Source organism: Loxodonta africana, chromosome 3 (genome assembly GCF_030014295.1).
Source record: "Loxodonta africana isolate mLoxAfr1 chromosome 3, mLoxAfr1.hap2, whole genome shotgun sequence".
NCBI lineage: Eukaryota > Metazoa > Chordata > Mammalia > Proboscidea > Elephantidae > Loxodonta > Loxodonta africana.
The window spans coordinates 109,109,867-109,133,656 of record NC_087344.1 but is presented as its reverse complement, the minus strand read 5'-3'; the positions used below and the strand labels follow the sequence as shown (position 1 = coordinate 109,133,656).

Sequence of the window (23,790 nt, the reverse complement as noted above, 5' to 3'; positions counted from 1 at the left end):
GTGGCTTTTATAACTTCCGTGCATACTCTAAATGCTGTCTTAACCTACCGTAAGTTAACCAATTCCCAGTGACTGGGCATATTAATTTTTGGCCAGTGTCCTGTCTACTAAATTGTACTGATGTAGAAGTAGCTTTTGGCCCATTTCTTTTAACAAATAGTGTGCTATGGGTGGGTGTTATTGTGTGCTGTTGAGTTGATTTCGACTCATAGCAACACTATAGGACACAGTAGAACTGCCCCATAGGGTTTCCTAGGCAGAAATCTTTATGGGACCAGATCCACAGGTCTTTTCTTCCGCAGAACGGCTGGTGGGTTCGAACTGCTAATCTTCCTGGGATGGGTAAAAGGGGACTTTAGAATGTGTGCTTGGGCAGCTGGGTGATATTGCGTTACTATCCTAGGAATACTGAGGAGCGGTTATTTTTAGTTTTCACCTGAGCAAACATGACTCAGTTTGTTGACCTGAATCCACCCAGGACCTTCTTAAGTACACAAACTCTATTAATCCCTAGAACCACGCTGGTGACTAAGTAGGACCGTCATTACATCTACCTGCCTGTCAGCTAGGCGATTGTGGTTTGTTCAAAGGTTGCAGATAATTTAAAGTTTCTCCATTTTGCTCTTCCTTATAATAAAACCCTTTAGTCTTTTTTTAAATTTAAAGACAGAAATAAAGCTTTTTATATTTTTTATTCTAGGTAGTGTTTTATGCTCTGTGTAGTTATAATTTTAGCTACAGCTAATAAAAACACGTATGTTAGACAAAGCTATAAGCTTTGCCTTTAGTTAACTTTAGTATACTTTCTACATAAAGAAACAACTGAAAATTCACTCTTAGTTGTTTCTTTATGTGGAAAGTAGGAAGTTGTCTGAAACGGTAAGTATTATACTGGGGGAACGTTAACCATGTTTCAAAATGTCTGTTTTCTCAAACTATACAAGCAGCTTTCCTTTTGAGCACTAGAAAATGTTAAATTATCTTTTGGTTTTTAAGTTAATGCAAAAGGTTTTTGACACTAGAGGGTTAATTTATTCAAGTGAAGAAAAATATCTGTGATTCTGGTGGTATAGCTTGAGATGCGCACGAGGCTTCTCCAAGTTCATTGTCGTGATGTTTATGAAAATATTAGTATTCCTGGGATTTTTTTTTCTCTATACACAAAACACTAGACTAATGAAAGAACAAAAATAATGCAGGCCGCTACAAAGGCAGGCGTTCACTGTGTCCATTAAAAACGCACACTGGGCCTTTGTGCTGTAAAGTGTTCAGCCTCTCTGTTATTAAGTTTGGAATGTGGCTTTGGAGCTTAACTGAGAAACTCAGCTAGTTATTTTTCATTTTGAGCTGAGGAGTAAGAGGCTCGTTTTTCAAAAGGGAAAAAAAAGAAGAAAGAAAAAAGGTTAGGTTCATTTTGGAAGAATAGAAATTTTAAAATGTAGTAACTATTTTCTGCAGCAAATAGTCAGTTTGAGTGTGTTAGCCAAAATAGCATTCATGACTTTTGTCTCACTGTGTATTTCTCCAACCACATTAAAAAGGTTTCAGATGAATGTGCCATTTGGTCTCACTAATGTCAGTGGGCATTTAGCTGAGTCAGGACAACCAACGTTTGATTGACTCATATTTCTAATAATAAGCCAGGTGTCTGATTTTAGATGGATTCGGTGTAAAAGTCTCAATGGTACAGTTTTGAATTTTAAAGACAAACTGCTCTAGCATGGATTAGTGGTGACTCTGCATTGTAGAGTTCATGTTACTACGCTGAACACCTTCCAGTGAGAGTTCAGTAGGGCTGAGTTTTCTGGTAAGTTTCTGCAGACATAACATTTTACTACGTGTATATTGATGATGAAGCCCTGGTGACACAGTGGTTAAGAGCTCGGCTGCTAACCAAAAAGTCCGCCATTTAAATCCACTAGCCACTCCTTGGAAACCCTGTGGGGCAGTTCTGCTCTGTCCTGTAGGGTTGCTATGAGTCAGAGTCGGCTGGACAGCGATGAGTTTTGTTTTTGTTTTTTTTTATATTGATGATATCCTCAACATTTACCATCAGCATAGATATTTAGGGATGGAAATTTTTAAAAAGTATGTCTGAGCTTCAGAAAGAGGGCAGAATTTAAAAATAAACCCTTTTGCCTCCTAAATGACTTTTCTCTTGCTTTACACATTTTCTGTAGTTACTACCTGATCACTGTTAAATAAGAGATAGTTTTTGCTCAGAAAAGGTCTATAAACACAGTTTGCTAAGTATCATATGCACAGAAGTGAACATATTTAAAACAAGCACATAAACCATAATTGATAGTGTTTTCCTTTCACTACCAACTTTCAGGGAAAAGTTTTATAAATATCTTATAAAAATATATTGTACAAGCCGGCCTTACATGAAGAAAACTACGAAAAATTTCAGAGTTATAAAAACAGACTCCTGTTAATGGAGAAGCAATCATGGTTCTTAAATGGGAAGACTAAATATTGGGAGAAGATGCTGATTCTGCCCAAATTGATTTATAGATTTAATGTAATTTCAAAAAAAATAAATCTCAGCAAAAGGATATAAATTTGAAATAGATCAGGGCAGGGAGATTGCTCTGTCAGATATTAATACAAGCCATCAATTTACAGAATTCAAAACAGTGTCGTGCTGGCCCATGAACTGATAGCTGAATCCATGGAATGGAGTAGATTGTCCAGAATTACCAGTTATGCAAAAAAAAAAAAAAAAAAAAATTTTGTGTGTGTGTGTGCTTTAGTTAAAAGTTTACAGCTCAAGTTAATTTCTCATATAAAAATTTACACACATATTGTTTTGTGGGATTAGTTGCAGTCCCCACAATGTGACAGCACATTCCCCCTTTCCACCCCGGGTTCACTGTGTCCATTCGACAGTTCCTGTCCCTTCCGTCATCTCATCCTGCATCCAGACAGGAGCCCCCCATTTGGTCTTCTATATGTGATTGAACTAAGAAGCACACTCCTCACGTGTATTATGTTTTGTTTTATAGTCCCGTCTAATCTTTGTCTGAGGAGTAGACTTCAGAAATGGTTTCAGTTCTAGATTAACAGAGTGTCATAAAGGGCCATATTTTTGGGGATTCCTCCAGTCTCTGTCAGACCATTAAGTCTGGTCTTTTTACGTGAATTTGAGTTCTCCACGCTTTTCTCCCGCTGCATTCAGGACTCTGTTGTGTTCCCTGTCAGGGCGGTCGTTGGTGGTAGCCAGGTACCATCTAGTTCTTCTGCTGTCAGGCTGGTGGAATCTTGGGTTTATGTGGTACTTTAGTCTCTTGGGCTAGTATTTTCCTTGTGTCTTTGGTTTTCTTCATTTTCCTTTGCTCCGAGTGGGATGGGACCAATTGATGCATCTTAGATGGCCGCTCACAAGCTTTTAAGGCCCCAGACGAAAAGGTTTTTGAGACAAGAGGATTTATCCACATGAACAAAAATGTTGGTATACATAAGATAAAAGTGATGCTATAAATCAACAGGAGAGGAAGGCCTGTTCAATAAAAGATAATTTAAATATTTAGGGAAAAAAGTAAAGCTAGAACCTCACCTCACCTTATATCAAAATAAATTCCAGATGTTTGGAAGACTTAAATATTAAAAAAATGAAATTATAAGAAGGTAACTAGAAGTTAATATATGTGGCTTTTTATTGAGTTTGGCAAGAAAGAAGGTTTCCCTAAGCACAAAAGCATGGGGGAAAAAAGAAAAAGAGATCTGTAAAAATCGGAAATTTGTTTATGTTTAAAAAAAGTCACAAAGAAATTTAGACAGCATAGCAGAGATGGAAAAGTTAGAATGAATTACTAACAAAATATATTAAACAAAGAATTATTACTCTTATTTATAGTCAGTCTTCACAAACCAGTACAGGAGTATTTAAATTTTACTAACCTGTGATTGAATATTTGGCAGTCACTTAAACAAAGAATTATTACTCTTATTTATAGACAGTCTTCACAAACCAGTACAGGAGTATTTAAATTTTACTAACCTGTGATTGAATATTTGGCAGTCACTAATTGAAAATTTTAATTATATAAAAAATGTTTCTAATGTAACAGCTAATATTAATTTTATACATTTCTTGTGTTCAAGCATTGTTCTGAGTACATTTTATATGTTAACTTGTTAATGCATGGAGTGACTCGGGGTTGTAGGTCCTATTATTATTATCATTTAAGAGATAATAAAACTAATACCCAGATAGGTTTAGTAACTGGCGTAAAACTTCTCTAGCATAGATCCGTGGTGACAAAGCCAAAAATGAGAGAGCTAGGATTTGACACCACTCTAGGTGGCTCCAGAACTGATGTTATTTTACCAGTGTGCTACTCAGCTTCTCAAAGCATATGAAAAGAAGAGGCTACCAAACTAGATATGATATGATCCCATTTTCCAAAAATATGTGTTAATGCTTGTATGTATTTTTAAATTGTGCAGCTTAATTCATTTATAAATCTTATTTAGTTGCACACTTATAGAAATGACATCATATTTTGATTTTTCCAATATTGGTTACTTCCCTCTAGTGGGATTTTGGATATATGTTGCTTTAAACTTTAAATTTTCTGTATTTTGAAGATTCTCTGTAATAACCGTTATACAATCACAAAAAGGTTTTTTTTTTTTTTAATTTGATTTGATTTGATTTTCTCTCTTGAAATAGATGGGTCATATTTTAGTATTCTTTTTGAAGTATTGGTCAATGTTGAGTTCCACGTTCTGATAGGTGTCATGCTAAGTGGGGTTCTGAGGTCAGCATAGTTCTTTCTTTCAGTCAAAAGCAGTGTTATAGGATTTCAGAGTGAAGAGAAATCTTAGGCACCAGCCATCTCATTTCTCAGATGAGGGTCCTCAAGCTAGCATGCATTTGACTGATTACTCAAGATTAGCTGACAGCTAAGTTGTTTAACCAGGCTTTAATCTAAGGTCTTCTGACTTCAGAGACTGCTCTTTGGAGTACCAGAGTCTTCCCAAGCCCCCAGATAGGTGGAAACTATAGCACAGTTGATTTTGTGGCATTTGTTTGAAGTGAGGGTAACTGAACCAAACTGGTTATGGAAGTATTGTTCAAATAAAAGTAATCGAAAACACAATGGGAAGACTTTAGGAATACCTTTATGGCACCTCTTGCGGTCACTGAAAGGTCCTGGGTGGCGCAAGCAGTTTGTGCTCAACTACTAACCTAAAGGCTGGCAGTTTGAACCCGCTCAGCAGCAGCATGGAAGAAAGGCCTGCTGACCTGCTTCTTTAAAGTTCACAGCCAGGAAAACCCTATGTGGCAGTTTTACTCTGTCACACATAGGGTTGTCATGAGTCAAAATCAACTTGACAGTGATGGGTTTTTTGTGGTCACTGAAGGACCCTCGCTTGGATTTGGGATATTCCTTGGCTTCACAAATCCCAAGTAATAGAAAGAAGTATAAAAAAATGGGAGGAAGGTAGTAGTGGGAAGAAGGTCAGCCAGAAATGATCACTTCAGTGATCTGTTTTTTCTAAAACAGAAAAACATTTCTCTTTTCAGCTCCTGGGCCCACGACAGCAGTGTCCTACATGTCAGTAAAATGTGTGGATACCCATAAAAATCATCACAAGACAAAATGGCTGATGCCTTGGGGACCCAACCAATGTGACAAGATCCGAGACTTCAATGAAGCAATTACCAAGGAAATCCAAGCCAATGACATTGTGTTTTCTGTCCACATTCCTCTCCCCTTCATGGAGATGAGTCCTTGGTTCCAGTTCATGCTTTTTATCCTGCAGCTGGACATTGCATTCAAGCTGAACAACCAAATCCGTAAGTACACTCTTCTCTCATGCCTTCTCTTGCCTTTGGAAACTTCTCTCCCTGGGTTCTTTTGGAACCAGTTCTAGTAACAGTAAAAGTGACCATAATGAGCTGACAATTATAGACTGCTTGCTACTCACTCACTCGGCACCTTTCTGAGTAAGTTACATGTACTTAACCCACCTAATGTTCCCAACAATTCCTTGGGGGTAGGTCTCATTATTATTTCATTTTCTAGATGGACAACCTGGGCGCCAGTGAGGTTGCACAAGGTCAGAAAGTTAGAGTGTGGAAGAGTTGGGACCAAACTCTGGCAGCCTGGCTTCAGAGCCCTACCCTAACCACCAAGCCACATCACCTCTCTAGTTAAAGATTATGGGTAAATGTTTTGAACTAAAATTTCTCCATTTTGCAGATCTTCTGTTATAATCATGTAACCATTTTATAACCACAAAACAGTGTGTTTTAACGTTACATGTTTCATATTTGTTTTTTGTTTTTTTTTTTTTTTTGAGGAGTTCACCTGAATGGAGTGATTTGAAGGCTTCTGAAAGATCCCATGTTTCAAAATGTCTTTTCCCACTGGGCTTTGAACAAAGCTATCACTTTAGAAAAAGATCTTGTCAAAATGGGAGTGGCAACCTCTTTTCCCTCCTGGGCACATAGTACTGTTATGGGTGGACTGGCAGCCCCTCCTCACGTGGGCTGGTGTGGCTTTAGGAAAGGGGAGCCCAAAGCAAAGGGGTGTCAGGACACAAGGTCTCAGGTGTGTAACGAGTATAGAGAAGGGGATAAGCAGAGGCCCCTCTGCCACTCCCCATTCCTGGAAAAGGAGCATCTCCTCCAATAGCCTGGGAGAGCTTCCTGCCCTGCATCGTACCACTTGCATCATCCATTTTGGATGAGGTGGTGGATTGAGGAACTGAGATCACCATGGCAACCAGTCAGTGATATTAGGAAGTGAACAGATTAAGTGGATGCAGACCTAAACTCCCTCTTGAACCCTGTAGGAGAAGTCCTTGGGGCCCCCCAACCCCAACAGGGACATGGGCTGTTCTAGGTTCAGCCTGGCCCTGCAGATCACCTTGGAGGTACCCTCCATGGAGCTGGCAAAAACTCAAGGCAGCTGGAAATGAGCCCCAGGATTAGGTTGTGATCAAGGAACTCATTCGTGGCCTCACTTTCTAGGAGTTTTGTGGGAAGAGCAAGTGAGTGGGGTCAGCTGAGCCAGCTTCACCGTTGTCCCTGGCCTGGCCCAAACTTGTGGTCTCACTCATTGCAGCTCCTCAGTCTCCCAGATGGAGTTCTGGGTCAAAGCTCCAGTGGCCTCATTGCCATCTCTTGTATTGGGGAAAGGTTGGAAGAAGCTTCGATAAATGATTCATAATAGTAAGGACCTTCAGCCCAGAGATAGTGGTCTTGTATCTGTGCCTTCAATAAGTTGGCATACATGGACCTTTTGCAAAAAGGAATTTATGCTGAAGAAATACTTACTTGTACATGTGTACAGATATATATGTACAAACACTGTTGGTTATAGCAAGAAAATGGAAACAACCTAAATGTTCTTTAATAGAGGTTGCTATAATAGATTTTTCATCATCTTAAAAAAAAAAAAAAAAGGAGCAGCAATTTGTAAGCACTTGTTTTCTGCTAATCTACTAAAACTATACTATTGTTTTAACTTGCCTGGTTGTAGTTCAGGACTCTGAGGATATGGGACCTAAAAACATTTCATGGGTGTGTAGAGAAGATTCCTGGGGGGCAGATCCACATGTGGCATCTGGGGACAGCACAGGAATCTTAGGTTGAGAAGACAGAAACCACTATTTGTTGAAACAGAGAATCAGGGATGAGGCGGGTAGAGAAAAAAGTGTGTTGAAGACAGCTCTGCCTGGTGTCTGTCCCTGGGTTAAAGCACTTTTTAAAAAGTCTTATTTCCTGTGTCTGTAATAATCTTGATATAAAATGACAGTAATTTAACTCTGTTTAGGAGTTGGAGCTGTGTATGTGCCTGCTTGACAAAGAGATTATGATGAGATAATTTGCCAGAATAGAGAGTTTTCTTTTTCCCATTCATTCAGCCTTTTACTGATTTATTTTAAACTGTTTTTGAGTGCCAGCTATTGCCAGGCACTGTATTGATGTGGACGCAGAAGAGGCACTGGCCTTCAAGGGGCTTATATAATCAAGTGGAGAAGACGGACAAACAAACCAATCATTACAGTACTGTGACCAAGGTATGCCCAGGAGGCTGTGGAGGCATAAAGAAAAAGCTGTAGAGTAGGAAAAGGGAAGGCTTCTCAGGTAAGTGTGTGTGTGTGAGCGCACGCACGCGTGCATGTGCCCACACATGTGTGCATGTGTAGAGGCTGGGGGAAAGATATTTGAGGTGAGTGTTAAAGGGAGAAAAGGCTAGCATGAAGTAGGGGGAAATGGGAGAGCATTCTTGGTAGAAGGAATGGCTCATATGAAGGTCCAGATTGTGCAGTAGCCTGGCACGTTCAAGTTCTTTTTCCCGTGTCCCCCAACAGGCTTCCTATTCTCTTGACCATTGACTTACTCATTCATTCACTCATTGAAACTTTATTCAGCACCAACCATGGACTAAGTACTAGGTACTGAGGATACTAGATTGAACAAGACATGGTTCCTGTAAGGGAAGAGGGTGGTTGGGAAACCGTCCCTTAAACCTACAAATAAGAAAGAATGTGATATGTGCTATAATAAGAGTACTGTGCAATGTAATGTGTCAGCTTCAGGAAAGAAAGAATCTTCTATGATGTTGTGAATCTTGAGGTTTGAGTTTTAGTGTTCCAAGTTCTTGACATTTGAAGTTGTCAAGGATTTCTTTTTACCTGGATCCACAACCAACACCCATGGAAGCAGCAGTTAAGACATCAAAAGACACATTGCATTGGGCAAATCTGCTGCAAAAGACCTCTCTAAAGTGTTAATAAATAAAAGCAAAGATGTCACCTTGAAAATTAAGGTGCGTCTGACCCAAGCCATGGTGTTTTCGGTCGCCTCATATGCATACTAAAGCTGGTCAATGAATAAGAAGACTGAAAAAGAATTGATGCCTTTGAATTGTGGTGTTGGTGAAGAATGTTGAATACACCATGGACTGCCAGAAAGAACGAACAAATCTATCTTGAAAGAAGTACAGCCAGAATGCTCCTTAGAAGCAAGGATGGTGAGACTACATTTCACATACTTCGGAGGTGTTATCAGGAGGAATCAGTCCCTGGAGAAGGACATCATGCTTGGTAAAGTAGAGGATCAATGAAAAAGAGGAAGACCCTCAACAAGATGGATTGACACAGTGGCTGCGACAATGGGCTTAAGCATAACAGTGACTGTGAGGATGGCGCAGGACCTGGCAGTATTTTGTTCTGTTGTACATAGGGTCACTATGAGTTGGAACCAACTCGATGGCACCCAAAAACAACGTTCTGAGTTCTAAGAATGTATGTAAGAGAAGAACAAGAACAGTAAGAACAGTCATGGCAGGATGAAATAGGTAGATTGACTGATATATGGTTTGTGGCCGAGGTCCAGGACACACTATTCTGTTATCTGGGCTGGTTACCTGGGGCTTATTTCATGCGTAATTTGGTTGGTTTGGGTTAATCTCTCCTAGACAGACTCTCTTCTCCTAGCTCTAAGCATAAAGGAAACGATTTACTCTGTAACAAGAAATTAAATAATTGTTATATACTGGTTGAATTAGTGCTGGGTAGAAAATTACCCAAAAATTTAGCAGATTAAGCAACACTTATTATCTCCCTATTTCTATATGTCAGGAATCTGGGCACAGCTTAGTTTGGGAGTCTGATTCAACCAAGTTGTTGGCCTTATGTGAAGTCTTATCAAAAGGCTTGAAGGCTTGACTGCGGGAGAGAGATCCACTCCCAACCTCACTCTCATGGTTGTTGGCAGGCTCAGTCCCTCACTACACGGGCTGCCTCACAACATTGTAGCTGGCTTCCACCAGGGTGAGTGATCCAAAAGAGAGTGAGAGAGTGTGAGTGCCCAAAACAGAAGCCACAATCTCTTTACATCCCATCACTTCTGCTGTATTTTATTCATTACAAGTGAACCAGTAAGTTCAGCCCACACTCAAGGAGAGGATTATACAAGGGTATGAAATAGGAGGTGGGGAGCATTGAGGACTATTTTAGAAGCTGCATACCCTGCTGGCATACTTTTCAAAGGAGCCAGGGTTTCATTTGAAATATGTTCACTGAATTGTTTTTAATTCAGACAAGGAGGCAGGATAGTAGAATAGTTCAGAGCATGGGCTTGGGAGTCATAAAGAAATGGGTTTAGATCCCTACACCCCTTCTTATAAGCTCTGCAAACTCAGGCAAGTTACAGAACCTCTTTGAGCCTCAGTTTCCTCATCGGTAAAATATGGATAATAATGTCTAATTAACCAAATCACTCTAAGGAATAAATATAGTTTATGTTAAAGTTCTTAGCACATAGTAAGTACTCAGTAAAAAGTAGCTCTTATAATTATCTGTTCATCGTTATTTCTGAAACTCAGCTTCCTTTTCAATTCCTATTTCTGTGTCTAGGATAATTCACCCAAGTCAGTGGGATTAGTCTTCATGAAAAAGCATAGCTCTGATATTATGCTTCCCCTGCTCAAAACACTTTCAGTGACTAACAGATAATGCTTGGAATTTAGCGTCTTCCTTCTGGCCCAAGGCTGCTTTCTAGCCTCACCTCTCACTGCTAACCTGCACGTATTCTCTACATCCTCACACAGGAATAATTTTGTATTCTTAAACACTCCCAGAGTTTCTCTCTTTTTGTACTTTTGCTCATATTGATCCTACCTGACTACCCCCTTCCCACAAACAAACAGATCCTTGTCAAAAACCTACTCATCCTTCAAAATATCCCAATGGTCACATGGCCCTGGAGCCTTTTTCAATATTGTCTACAATTTCTCTCTCCCTTTCCCTTCTGAATATAATTTATCCTTCCTTGAACGCCTTTCGTTTGTAACTAGCCCTGTGATGTTTACCAGCCTTGGAGTCTGGACAATTGGATAATTTTCTAAGATTCCTTACTAGACTGTAAACTCCCAGTGGGCAGATTATGCATTATGTTCACACTTACATAGTCCACAGCTTTGTATGTGGGAAACTGTGGATGGAAATATTTCTTAGATTGTGTCATTGTCCTGCCAAAAAAGGCACGTAAAGCAACTAGTCGAGGTACTTGCCCCCTCCCACTCTAAAATAAGATTTTTGTTATTTCAATAACATTTCAATAATCAGTAACACTGACACTCAAACTAATTCTGGTCCCAATTGCTCCCATATATCTTATATTGGTTAAAATGTGATCCAGATGTTCAGGATTGACTGTAAGAGTAATAAGTCTACTTTCAAGTAGTCTGTCACTGTGAGGAACTGTTACGGGGCATTCTAACATTGGGCAGGTATTTGAAGCGTGGTTCTGTTTTCCGGTTGTAAGGAAAACATTGGGCTATCTTTCAGTTCCTGCCTTGTGCAGTGCTGCAGGGGATTGGCCTGTAATTCCCTTTCAGGACTTGGCATTAAAATTGTTTGGTAAAATAATTGAGTCTCAAATGAGCCCATGTGAAATTTTAGAAGCTGATGGTAAAGTCCTAAAATTAAATTATACTACAAAATTTGGAAAAAGATCCTTAGATATGCTTAGTGAGTGTTGTTATAATTGAATTTGTGTTCTTAAAAAAAAAAAAAAAACTTTTCCCAGCAATGTAAAATAAGTCGTACCTTTTGCTACTCTTGCTTTTGCCAGTTCCTAAGGAAGTTATGTTCATTAGAAATGGATTGAGTTTTTTAGAATTCCCAAAACTCATTTGGAATCTGTTTGAAAGCTCAGTATTCACATTTTTCAGCTTTGGCAATATTAATGAAATGATTTTAAAATCAAGTCTGGAGTATTTCTCCCAAACCAGAGAAAAAGAAATAATCTTTAATTATGTTAATAACTTCAAAGATATGTTACTTCCCAGAAAGTATTAATCCTAAAACATTAAAATGCACAAGTTGGTAAGGCTATAATGAAAACATTTCTGTATGGAAATCAAATGTGAATGTGTCTTAGGTTCTCTCCTTCTCAAATACCTCTTTGGATTCAAAATGTACTTTATCATCTACAGAAAGATTGTATCAAAGTTTCTTATTTTAGAAAAAATAAAAATAAAATCCTCAAGTTTCTTGTAGCACAGAGCCTTAATAGGGACATAGGAAAAATTTGACAAGATATGTAACTGACCCAAACCAAAACTCATTGCCATTAAGTTGACTCTGATTCATTGCAACCCTATGGAACAGATAGAACTGCCCCATAGGGTTTCCAAGGCTGTAATCTTTATGGAAGCAGACTGCCACATCTTTCTCCTGTGGAGCGGCTAGTGGGTTCAAACTGCTGACCTTTCCATTAGAAGCTGAGCGCTTAACCACTGCACCACCAGAGCTCTTATATGCAATAAATGTATAAACTACCTGAAACCATGTAATCATCCAGAAAACCAGCTCATGACCCAGCAATCCCACTCCTAGGAATATGTGCTAGAGAAATAAGACCCATCACACAAATAGACATATGCGCACTGTGTTCATTGCAGCACTATTCACAATAGCAAAAAGATGGAAACAACCTAAGTGTCCATCAACAGATGACTGAATAAACAAATTATGGTACATACACACAATGGAATACTACACAAAGATAAAGAACAATGATAAAACCACAAAACATCTCACAACGTGGATGAATCTGGAGGGCATTATGCTAAGTGAAATAAGTCAATCACAAAAGGACAAATATGAGACCACTATTATAAAAACCCAAGAAAAGGTTTATACACAGGAAAAAAACAAAAAAACTTTGATGGTTACAAGGGAGGAGAAATCACTAACTAGGTAGTAGACAAATGTTAACTTTGGTGAAGGAAAAGACAACATACAATATTGGGGAAGCCAGCACAACTTGAACCAGGCAAAGTCATAGAAGCTTCCCAGACATATCCACACACCTTGAGGGACTGAGGGCTGGGGACCATGGTCCCAGGGGACATGTACATCAATTGGCATAACATGGTTCCTAAAGAAAATGTTCTACATCCTTCTTTAGTGAGAAGCGTCTGGGGTCTTAAAAGTTTATGAGCCACCATCTAAGATACATCTCTTGGTGCCATCCTATTCAAAGCAAAGGAGAATAAAGAAAAAAACCAAAGACACAAGGGAAATATTAGTCCAAAGGACTGATAAACCACATGAACCACAGCCTCCACCAGCCTGAGCCCAGAAGAACTAGATGGTGTCCAGCTACCACCACTGACCGCTCTGACAGGGATCACAATAGACGGTCCCAGACAGAGCAGGAGAAAAATGTAGAATAAAATTCAAATTGACGATAAAGGACCAGACTCACTGGTCTAACAAAGACTGGAGGAACTTCTGAGACTATGCCTCCAGAAAAAAAAATGCCTAATTCAGAACTAAAGCCACTCCCCAAGTCCACCTTTCAGCCAAAGAGTAGACCTATAAAACAAACAATAACACACATGAGAAACGTGCTTCTTACTTCAATCAAGTATACGAAACCAAATGGGCAACACCTACCCAAAAGTAAAGAAGGCAGGAAGGGACAGGAAAACTGGATGAATGGACGTGGAGAACCCAGGGTGGAAAGGGAAAGGGGGAGAGTGTGACACATTGCGCCAATGTCACAAAACAATTAGTGTATAAATTTTTTAATGAAAAACTAATTTGCACTGTAAACTTTTGCCTAAAACACAATAAAATTTAAAAAATAAAATAAAAAAAGAGAAAGAAAACCAGATCAAAAAATATTATTGATGAGCAAGAGCAGTAGGTGGGAGGAAAATTCGAGGCTGCTGACTTTAGTGTGAGAAATTTTCGTGTTGGATTTGTGGGAATAATTTAATCCTCTATAAATTCGTTGTGGACTCTGAGCAAGGCTTTGATTAAAAAAAAAAAAAGATTAAGGAGCAATGTTAATGTCTTTGCTCTTTGATAGAGGCTGATACACATACATATACACGTACATGTATTTTAATTATAATTATATTTATAAAACTCAAAAGGTCTAGGTTTTTTTCTGATCCTTGTATTAACAGATAAAATAAGACTGCCTGCCTACTTTTCAAGTTTTATCTTTACTCTGGATTTCTTTCTGGCAGCAATAAATGGGACAGGGAGAACAGAGGCTGAGGGTGTAGTGAACAAGATCCTGTTTGTGGATGACTTTTCGTTTATCAAAGGTTTCACTCTAACAATATTACCTTAAGTGTTAGGAAAAGTCAGGACTAAGCCTATTCGTTAAAGTTTTCCAGGTAGTCTGTGAAATGAGTTTCAGATTTCAAACCCTGAGAAGAGATTTCACATCTGGGCTATGAAATTATGAAATTAAACCTGGGGTTTCCAACACATGTCTGGTCAGAGTTTTCACTTAACCTTCGAAGGGTCCTTGAACAGATAAAATCATCTAAGGACTGTGTATTTTAAATGGCTTCCTGTCATTTGGGGTTAAATATTTATTCCTTTTTAATGCTGCAATTTAAAGTTGATACAAATTTTAGCTAGGATTTGAGATCTTGACAAATTTCAGAATACGAGAAAAGCATTGATTTTACCCTATAAAAGCTGGTCATTGTTTCATCACTGCCAGGATTTAATTAGGCTGGTGCCTTTGGGTGGAAAATGATGGGAGTATGGGGCAGTTTATAGTAATAAAATTTGTTGGAGAATGTGTATATTTGATTATTGAGAAAGAAGATATTCCATGCATATTATGTAAAAACATGGAATCCAGAGTTTAACCCACTTTGCACGATACTGTTATGGTGGACAGATGACATTACGCATTTGTCAAAACCTTGTGCAACAGAGTGAACCCTAATGTAAACTATGGACTTTAGTTAATAATATTAACTATCACTATTGGTTCCGTCATAATAAATACAGCACACAAATGGAATGTCAGATGTTAATAATAGGAGAAACAGTGTGGAGGAGAGGAGTATATGGGAACCTTTTGTACTTTCTGCATAATTTTTCTGTTTACCTTAAATTGCTCTAAAAAATAAAATCCATTTTTTTAAAAAGGTAATTTTACAGAACGCTTACTTTTCATCTTTTAAACAAACATTTCTAAAACCTACAGTGTTATTCAGTGAAGCCTGAAAAGCTGTAGCCACTTTAGCTTTTAAATGGTGGTAGTTGTAAAGCAATAGTCTACAATAGCTGAAGAAAGGAGGAAAATTGAAGAGAATGCAGAGACATGGAGATGCTTGGATTGAGGAGTGGTTGACCTTTCAGTGAATACTAATTACAGGTGTGAACAGACCTATCTGTTGAAATCTGTGATTAGATCAGTGCTGGCTTTTTCCGGAACATTTTCAGAGGCCTGGAATTAACATACTTGTCAGGGCACAAGCCTGGTGCTTCTGTAGGCTTGTAAGGGACACAGGACTTCAATTTTCTACTCAGAAGTGTTAGGAGGCTGGAGAGTATGAGTAGACAGAACAGAAAAGGTGTCAGAAAAAAGCCTAAACCACTTCCAATGTTGGTGTTCTGGAGTCTGGAGATAAGGTTAACCATTAGGAAACAAAGAATGCTTATCTATGCAATGGGCTTAGATTTTTCTGTAAGGACAAATTCTATTATCCGGAAATAGGCTCTAGAGTGGGTGCACCTTATTTTGTTAAAGAGATGCCTTCCTAAAATACTTTCCCAAATATGCCATTCCTTTTATTTATTTTTGTTCTTATTGTACTTTAGATGAAGGTTTACAGGACAAACTAGTTTCTCATTAAACAGTTAGTACACATTATTTTATGACATTGGTTATCCATCCCACGACATGTCAATACTCTCGCTTCTCAACCTTAGGTTCCCTATTACCAGCTTTCCTGTCCCCTCCTGCCTTCCAGTTCCTGCCCCTGGGCTGCTGTACCCCTTTAGTCTCATTTTGTTTTATGGGCCTGTCCCATCTTTGGATGAAGGGTGTACCTCAGGAATGACTTCATTACTGAGCTGATAGGGTGTCCAGGGGCCATACTCTCAGGGTTTCTCCAGACTGTCAGGCCAGCAAGTCTGGTCTTTATTTTTGAGTTAGAATGTTGTTCTATCCACATTTTTCTACAGCTCTGTCTGAGACCCTCTACTGTGATCCCTGTCAGAGCAGTCAGTGGTGATAGCCAGGCACCATGTGGTTATACTGGACTCAGTCTGGTGGAGGCCGTGGTAGATGTTATACCATTCCTTTCAAAGTGTATTATCAGTCACTCAATTTATGTATAGTAAACCTGCAAAAGCTGGAACCTGTGCTAAGGTAGAAACCTGTCAGAGAAGAAAAACTCAAATCTTTTCCACTGCTAGAAAGCGATAGAAAAGTGGTAAGACTGCACCCTGTCAAAAGTGGAAAGCTTTCGAGACCTGGAAGTCCCCTCGAGTTCCAGCTCTCACAGGTTTCACTGTATGAATTTGGGAAATACGGGTTTGGGTTGGCTAAAGTGGTGCCCACTTCTAAGGGAGTGTTAGTATAATGATTACAACTGCAAGTCAGATTCTTAGCATACCTCTGGACTCTGCAAGGGGTTTCTTTTGAGGAATTTGGGTGCAGAGATCAAAGACAGATTTTTTTTTTTTTGACACATCTCTCCCCAGCTTTCAAATCCACAGGCTGTTGAAATAGACACACTAAAAGCCATGGGCAGAAAAGCCGCAAGGTATATTCATCTGTCTTTAGTAGCAAACCCAGGACTTTCAGGGGATTTCAAAATTCCTGAGACTGAGGAAATATTGCTAAATGTTGTGGAGTTGGGGAAAGCCAGCAGTGTGTTCTGTATTTAACTAATGAAGTTTTTATATTTTGCTTTGAGCCTTGTACTCTGTCTACCCTACAATTAAGCGTTAAGTCTTGCTTGTTTCATTATTGCAAATGACTAGATGAAGCGGTGGAATTAGTTCTATAAGTGATGAATAATGTTTTTCCCCAAACTGAAAGCATTTCTATAAAAAGTCTTTTTAGTAAAAGAAAATAATTAGAATGAGATTATTACCCAGTCACTTTTCAAGTTCAGTGGCTGAGTGCCCTGGGAGAAAGTAGCTTAACTTTTTTGAATTGTGTCCTTAAATTTGTGTATCTATTATTAAATGTTAAGTAGACACCAAGAGCAGACAATTAGACAGAAAAAAAGGAACAATTTATTGACTGTAGAAAATGAACTGGCACATTATCCAAAATGATGAGGGGTGAATTTGTAGAAGGAAGAAAGTCAGGGAATCCTGTGAATTTATTGTTGGCCATCAGCAAGAGTTGTAGTTCTTAAATCCAGATTTTCTTATGCCTCTTGGGAAAGAGCCCACAAAGACAGCTTAGTGGGTCAGAAGGATTCTTATACACCAACAAAAACTGTAACTGCCATGATGGAACAGGTCTTTGGTAATATGGCCTTTGTTGTCATTGTTAACTGCTGTAGAATTGGCCCTGGACTCATGGGGACCCCATGCACAACGAAACAAAATGCTGCCGGGTCCTACACCATACCCACGAGCAGTTGCAGATTGAAATACTGTGATCCATAAGGTTTTCATTGGCGTATTTTCAGAAGTAGATCACCAACCTTTCTTCCTAGTCTGTCTCAATCTTAGTCTGGAAGCTCCCTTGAAGTCTGTTGACCATCCTGGCAATACACAAGCCTTCACTTACAGATGAGCGGTGGCTGCATATTGGCAAGGGAATTGAACCCGGTCTCCTGCATGGAACATGAGAATTATACCACTGAACCACCAATGCTCCTCCGTTTACCTCACTGAATTGCCAAGCCTCGGCAGTGGTACACATTAACAAACTGTATTGAAGCAACCACTAAGAAGAAACCTGTAACCCCACCTTCTCAGGCCTACCTCTACTCACGTCTTCTGAAAAAGAGAAGTCTTCTTTGATTCATGAACATATTATAGTTTCTATTTATAAGAAACATTTCTGCATGGATAGTTTTTATTGTAGGCCAGCGTAGCCAAGATTTTTTAAAGTTACCTTTAAAATTTTTTTACCTACCTGAATCCAAGACAATGCCAGTAGAAATAAAAACTTCAAAATCCCTTTCCCTCTACTGTCTAATTATGCTCCCCCAACCCCAAAGAAAGTATAAACTAAAAAAGCTCAAAATACACCAGCAAGTTCCAGGAGACTTCACTGGCCTTGGGCTTGTGGGGTTGTGGGAGGTGGGGAGGTTGTCAGTATTTGAGATGGGTTTACATTGTCAGCCTCTTTGTTTTTATAGAGCTGTGAGTCCCCTTCAAATCAAGAGCTAGAATCTAGAATTTACTGGTGTGAATAGTCTTACCTACTGACTTGGGAGAGAAGCAAACTATAAAATCTTAGGAGAAGACTGTATTGATGATTAACCCAGGATAGTAAAGGTTGGGGACGTGATGTTTGTTGACTCTTATTCATGGATTATCGTTGCCTTTGGTGGAATGCATCTTCAGAGACATCTGTACAGTGCTTCCTTTGGAACTAACTGTTGTGAACATGTTTATATTGGCGGGAGCATGGGAACCTTTGGCTTTGTTTTATTTGGGGTGCGATTATTAAGAAGCACATTACTTGGATAGCATCACTATAAAGCTTTCTGGATCCTTGTATCTGGCTTGAAGGTTTGTGTAATGTGTTTCCAAGTGAAAGAATCCAATCTAGAAACAGAGCTCGGGTCCTCCAAAAGCATCCCGGGATTTTATATTGATGTTTATAGCTTGATTTATCCAGTCTTCACACTTCCTTCCAGGTGTCCATTGGCTTACTTGTCAATTCAACATTAGGAATTAAATTGTATTGGGCTGGTCTCTAGTCTTTACAAAACACTGGTTTGTGGTGTTGAATAATTTGCAACAATATTTTCTAAACATCTACCATGTTATCACAGACTTTAGCACTTGAAGGGACATTAGAACATTGTTGGTCTAAGAATCTTTAACAAGGCAGCCTGGTGTGGAGTTTAGGAGCTATATGATACCCCTGATAATCTGTGTAAAATTTTGGTCAGATCTACATATATGCATATATATGCATAAGTTAAAGAGGGTTTTTGGCTTTTGTCATGTTTTCAAATGAGTGCATGTCCCCAAAATGTTAAAGGATTAGTCCTTTAATCGAAGAGGTGAAGAGACTTTTAGTTCAACGATACTTGCCCACTGTAGCACAGCTGATTTGAGGCAGAGCAGGATCTCCTGTCTGTAGATGAACAGTGTAGATTGATGGATGGTATGAAGCAGAAGGTACTTTTACCAAAGAACTTATTGTGCCTTTTCCCAAATCAATGGCCTTTAATATTCCGAGACAGAAGTTGAGCTAGTCATTCTAAAATGGTGTATTTTCTCCTTTTGTTAAATCTCCCAATCTGTAGGTCAGGGAATGCAGTGCAGTCTAGAATTGAGAGTAGGAGGCAGGCTGGTCCTGTTTATAGTGCCGCAGCTGCAGATCACCCACGTGGCTCACTTCCTGCTCTGAGGCTAGAATGTAGATGAGGAGACTTTCGCTTGCATCCATAACAAGTATATCCTGGTGGCTAAAATAAAAGCCTAGTGACGTTGAGTAGTATGAACAGCAAAGCAGACAGACAGCAACCACAGATACTGTGATGGCATCCGCAGTATATGGAAGGTGTTTTGTGTTTTTACCTCCCCTTCTAATTTGGGGTCTTCCTGTCAGTATTTAACTGCCAGCCAGTCATAACATAGGTAATGTGAGCTGCTTTTATGAGGAAGCACACCTTTACTTTGGGTAACCTAAAGAAAAATGAAGTAAAGCTGTTTTCTGGATTATGCTTTTCAAAAGCAAAATGAAGTCAGATGTAGGTTGAAAAGTCTTTTGTTTATCATGGTAGAATTTCACTTGCAAAAGTACCAGGGACTCTAAATTGGAAAAAAAAAAAGACCACTTCTTCCAAAATGTATTATCTGTACACTGATACTAGAAATAGTTCCATTTCCCCTTTTGCTTCAGTGAGCTCATAGTAATAGTGTTAGTAAGAGAAGTAGTAAAAAGAAGAGGTTCTGGCTTATTAATTGTTCAGTCTAGGTTGTTTCCTAAAATGATTGTCCAAAGGATCTGTTTTTCATATCTTGCCTATTATTCATATTATGACTACAAAGGAAAGCCCAGACTTGACTAACAAGCAAGATCATGCCTTGTAAGTGGTGAGGTTTGGAGAAGATTGCAAATATTTAAATTCTTTATCTAAAAAAAAGTTACTCTCACATAGGAAAGAGAGTTCTCATAATTGGAGTTGTTCAGCAATGAAAAGGCTCTCTCTGCAAGTAGCGAGCAGGCTGTCACTGGTAGTAGTCAAGCAGAAACTGGCTGATGAGGATGATAATGGTGACCTACAATGATAGCTCAACGACAATGAGTTTGGTTTGGCTTTTGGTTTCTTTACAAAGCACTTTTGTACCAGAGGAGCCGGTGGTTTTCTTTGCCAGTCATTTGTTTCTGCCCTGTATGCTTTTTCTTGCAGAACTTGCTAGCTTTTTTCCTTCAGAGAATTGGCTTCCACCACTCCTGCCGAGTGGGCAACTGACCATACAATCAGTCCCCCAGCTTCAGCTCTTGAGAGGCTCTTGACCCAAAAGGCTTTAACTATATACTCTCTCTTAAAAGGAGTCGAGATCCAATAATTCTAGGTGCACCTTCACTGGCACTTAAACAAAGGGCCACCTGGACAGCCATGGTTCACCAGGTATGTGGAGAAGCAGGGCAAGTTGGTTGGCAGAGAGAGAGCGAGGAAAAAAAAAAAAAAGGTACAAAAAGTGGGGATAAAGGATCATACAGTGTGATTGTGATAGACTACAAGAGATGGGTTTACTCCTGACAGCTTTCTATTTCTGCTTCTGGTCCCTCAAGCTTGCCAGCACTTTCCTCGGATACGCTTGTGTCCTTTCAGCTAATTTCTCCTTTTCTGCTTAAGCTAGTACGGGTGAAACCCTTTGGTTACTTGTAACCACATTTATTTCATCTGATTGTCTTAATAACTCTTCTCGACATGATGAGTGAGACTAAGAATTAGAGAGGTTGACTGATATTTCCAAGGTCCCCCAGCTGGGAGATAGGGGTTTTATACGTGTAAGTGATCTTAGGACTTCAGTGCCTTGATCCCACTTGAGTCTATTGGTGGTGCAATGCAGTGGCTTCCTGCCCTGGGTGGGAAATTATATGAAATGACCCCTAAGGTCCCATCGCTCTTAACTCTCTGATGCTGAGAGTCCATGACTCACTTAGAATTCTTCAGCTCTATAAAAGTCCCATAAATATCCCCTTGGCTTTGTAAATAGGTGATTTAAGAGACCCTTAAGTGTGAACCACTTTAGAAAGATGCAGCTCAGGTGGGATGGACCCTTCTTGGTTAGTGAGTAAGCTTAGTGTTGAAATGAGTGTGTTTTGTTGTGTTTTACTTTGTTACGTGTTACCTTGTGTTCATTTCTAGTCCTTGGGTAGGCAGACAGTGTTGGTGTACTGGAAGTGTATTTTTAGTCTGACATTAAAAAATGTATCATAGACACCAACACAGGAAGCAGTTTTTAGGTGAGTCAGTGTAGAAATAACCTCAAAGAGTTTCAAGAGGGATGGTACATCTTTTAGTTTAACAGTCTGGCGTCTGAGGCCCCCCCAGCTTACTTACTTTTTTCCTTTCTTTCAGTAGTCATTTAGTGGGCTTCTATGTTTTCGCCATTTGCTCAGGATTTAAGATACAACGATAAGTGTTTATCCATCATAACATGATTTCAGAAATCCTCATTGCCTTTCTTTGTTTACATCTCTCTGTTCTGCAAGACTGAATTCTTCAAGGAAGGGACTTTTGTGTTCCCAGTGCTTAACACAGCCCCAGGCCCAGTAAATACTCAAGATGTACCCCCAGCAGCGCTGGGGAAGAAAGGCCTGGTGACCTGCTTCTGTAAGGTGACAGCCATGAAAACCCTATGGCGCTTTTCTACTTTGACACACATGGGGTTAACATGAGTTGGAATTGACTCAACAGCAACTGGTTACCTGGTTATGAGTACCGAATTACATGTTGATCTACACGCAAGCACTTGGAGAACATCCTAAAATAGAAGACGTGTGAAATTCTCACTATCCATGGGTGAATGTGCCCACAGGATACGGTTTAATTATATTTGACCATGTAACATATTAGCCGACACCACAATTCAAAGGTGTCAATTCTTCTTCGGTCTTGGTGAAGAATATTGAATATACCCTGGACTGCCAAAAGAACAAACAAATCTGTCTTGGAAGAAGCACAACCAGAATACTCTTTAGAGGCAAGGATGGCAAGACTACGTCTCATACACTTTGGACATGTTATCAGGAGGGATCAGTCCTTGGAGAAGGACATCATACTTGGAAAAGTAGAGGGTCGGTGGAAAAGAGGAAGACCCTCAATGAGATGGATTGACACAGTGGCTGCAACAATGGGCTTAAGTATAACGATTATGAGGATGGCGCAGGACCAAGCAGTGTTTTGTTCTGTTGTACATAGAGTTGGTATGAGTCAGAACTGATGTGACAGCACCTAACAACAACATATTAGCATATAGATTAAAATGTCTGGAAATAGAATAATAATTGAAAATGTGAGCAGAGATGTATAGGAGACAACCTCTTGGAGCCATATGAGTGTTAAAGGAAAAAAGGGATACAAGCTGACAATGAGAAAGTTTTCTGGATAGAGATGAAATATTAAGCAAAGGCATTAGGGCAGAGGGAAAGAAACATTTATTGTGCACCTACTGTGAGCGCAGAGCCCGGGGATGGCACAACTGGTTAAGCACTCGACTACTAACCAAAAGGTTGGCAGTTCAGACACATCCAGAGGCACCTTGGAAGCCTGGTGATCTGCTTCCGAGATATCACAGCCTTGAAAACCGTATAGTGCAGTTCTACTGTGACACACATGGGGTCACCATGAGTTGGAGTCAACTTGATGGCAACTGGTTTGTTTTTGTTTGGACTGTAAGTCTTCAACACTTGATGTTCAAGATTAAATCTCCACCACTGCATCTGAGGCCGTTACCGTGAAAACAAATTTTAAAGCTCTCCTGTTGCCATTGAGTTGATTCCGACTTGTAGCAACCCTACAGGACAGAGTAGACCTGCCCCATAGTGTTTCCAAGGCTGTAAATCTTTACAGAAGCAGACTGCCACATCTTTCTTCCATGGAGCAGCTGGTGAGTTTGAACCACTGACGTTTTGGTTAGCAGAACTTAACCACTGTGCCACCATGGCTTCTATTTTAAAGCTCTAGAAACTGAAATTATAGAAGTTAAGTGGCTTCTCCAAGGTCACCTGGTTGGTAGGTGAGAAAGGACTAAAAGCCATCTTTTCCTACCGTGAAATGCTGGGAAAGAACATGTTATATGCAAAGGGCAGTGAGCCCATTTGTTAGACAATAGAAGCATGTCCATATTGGAGAGAAGAAATAAGTTTTTGAAAGACAAAGGGCCAGGTGATGAGTTGCCTTGATGACTAACCTAAGAAATTTGGATTTAGATCCTTAAGAAAATGAGTTGAAAATCTTATATCTAATGCTGAAATGAAATATGGAATTCAGGATTTGAGACTTATAGCTTTATCCTTTGAATTATACAGCAGCTGGAAATTGCATTTCTTTTTTTTTTTTTTTTTTCCATCTGGACTTCTCGCATGGTGGTATTCCCGACGGGAGGGCATCTATGAACTTTTTAATGGAAGAAGTCGTAAAGCAGGGTTAGGGCCGCATTCATAGGCTTTGGAAGCAGGTAAAAATCTCCCTCCCCTTTTGCTTTTCAGCTGCAGACACAGCCATCACCACCACCACCAGCTGAGTGACTCGAATCTAGGGGTTGCCAGTAATTGTGGGTTTAAGTCACAGAGGAAAAGATAAGAGGAGAGCAAGGCTGGTTTTTCCACAA

General features: G+C 39.5%; 1 protein-coding gene across 5 annotated transcripts in view; it reads left to right on the top strand.

Annotated features, from left to right (window-relative positions):
- WLS (Wnt ligand secretion mediator) overlaps positions 1-23,790 on the top strand; it is a 154,061-nt gene that overhangs the window by 46,924 nt on the left and 83,347 nt on the right. For all 5 annotated transcript variants that reach the window (XM_064282121.1, XM_064282122.1, XM_064282120.1 and 2 more), the window contains exon 2: positions 5,537-5,809. In XM_064282121.1, the coding sequence (XP_064138191.1) occupies positions 5,537-5,809 (273 nt within the window). The remainder of the gene's footprint in view (positions 1-5,536; positions 5,810-23,790) is intronic.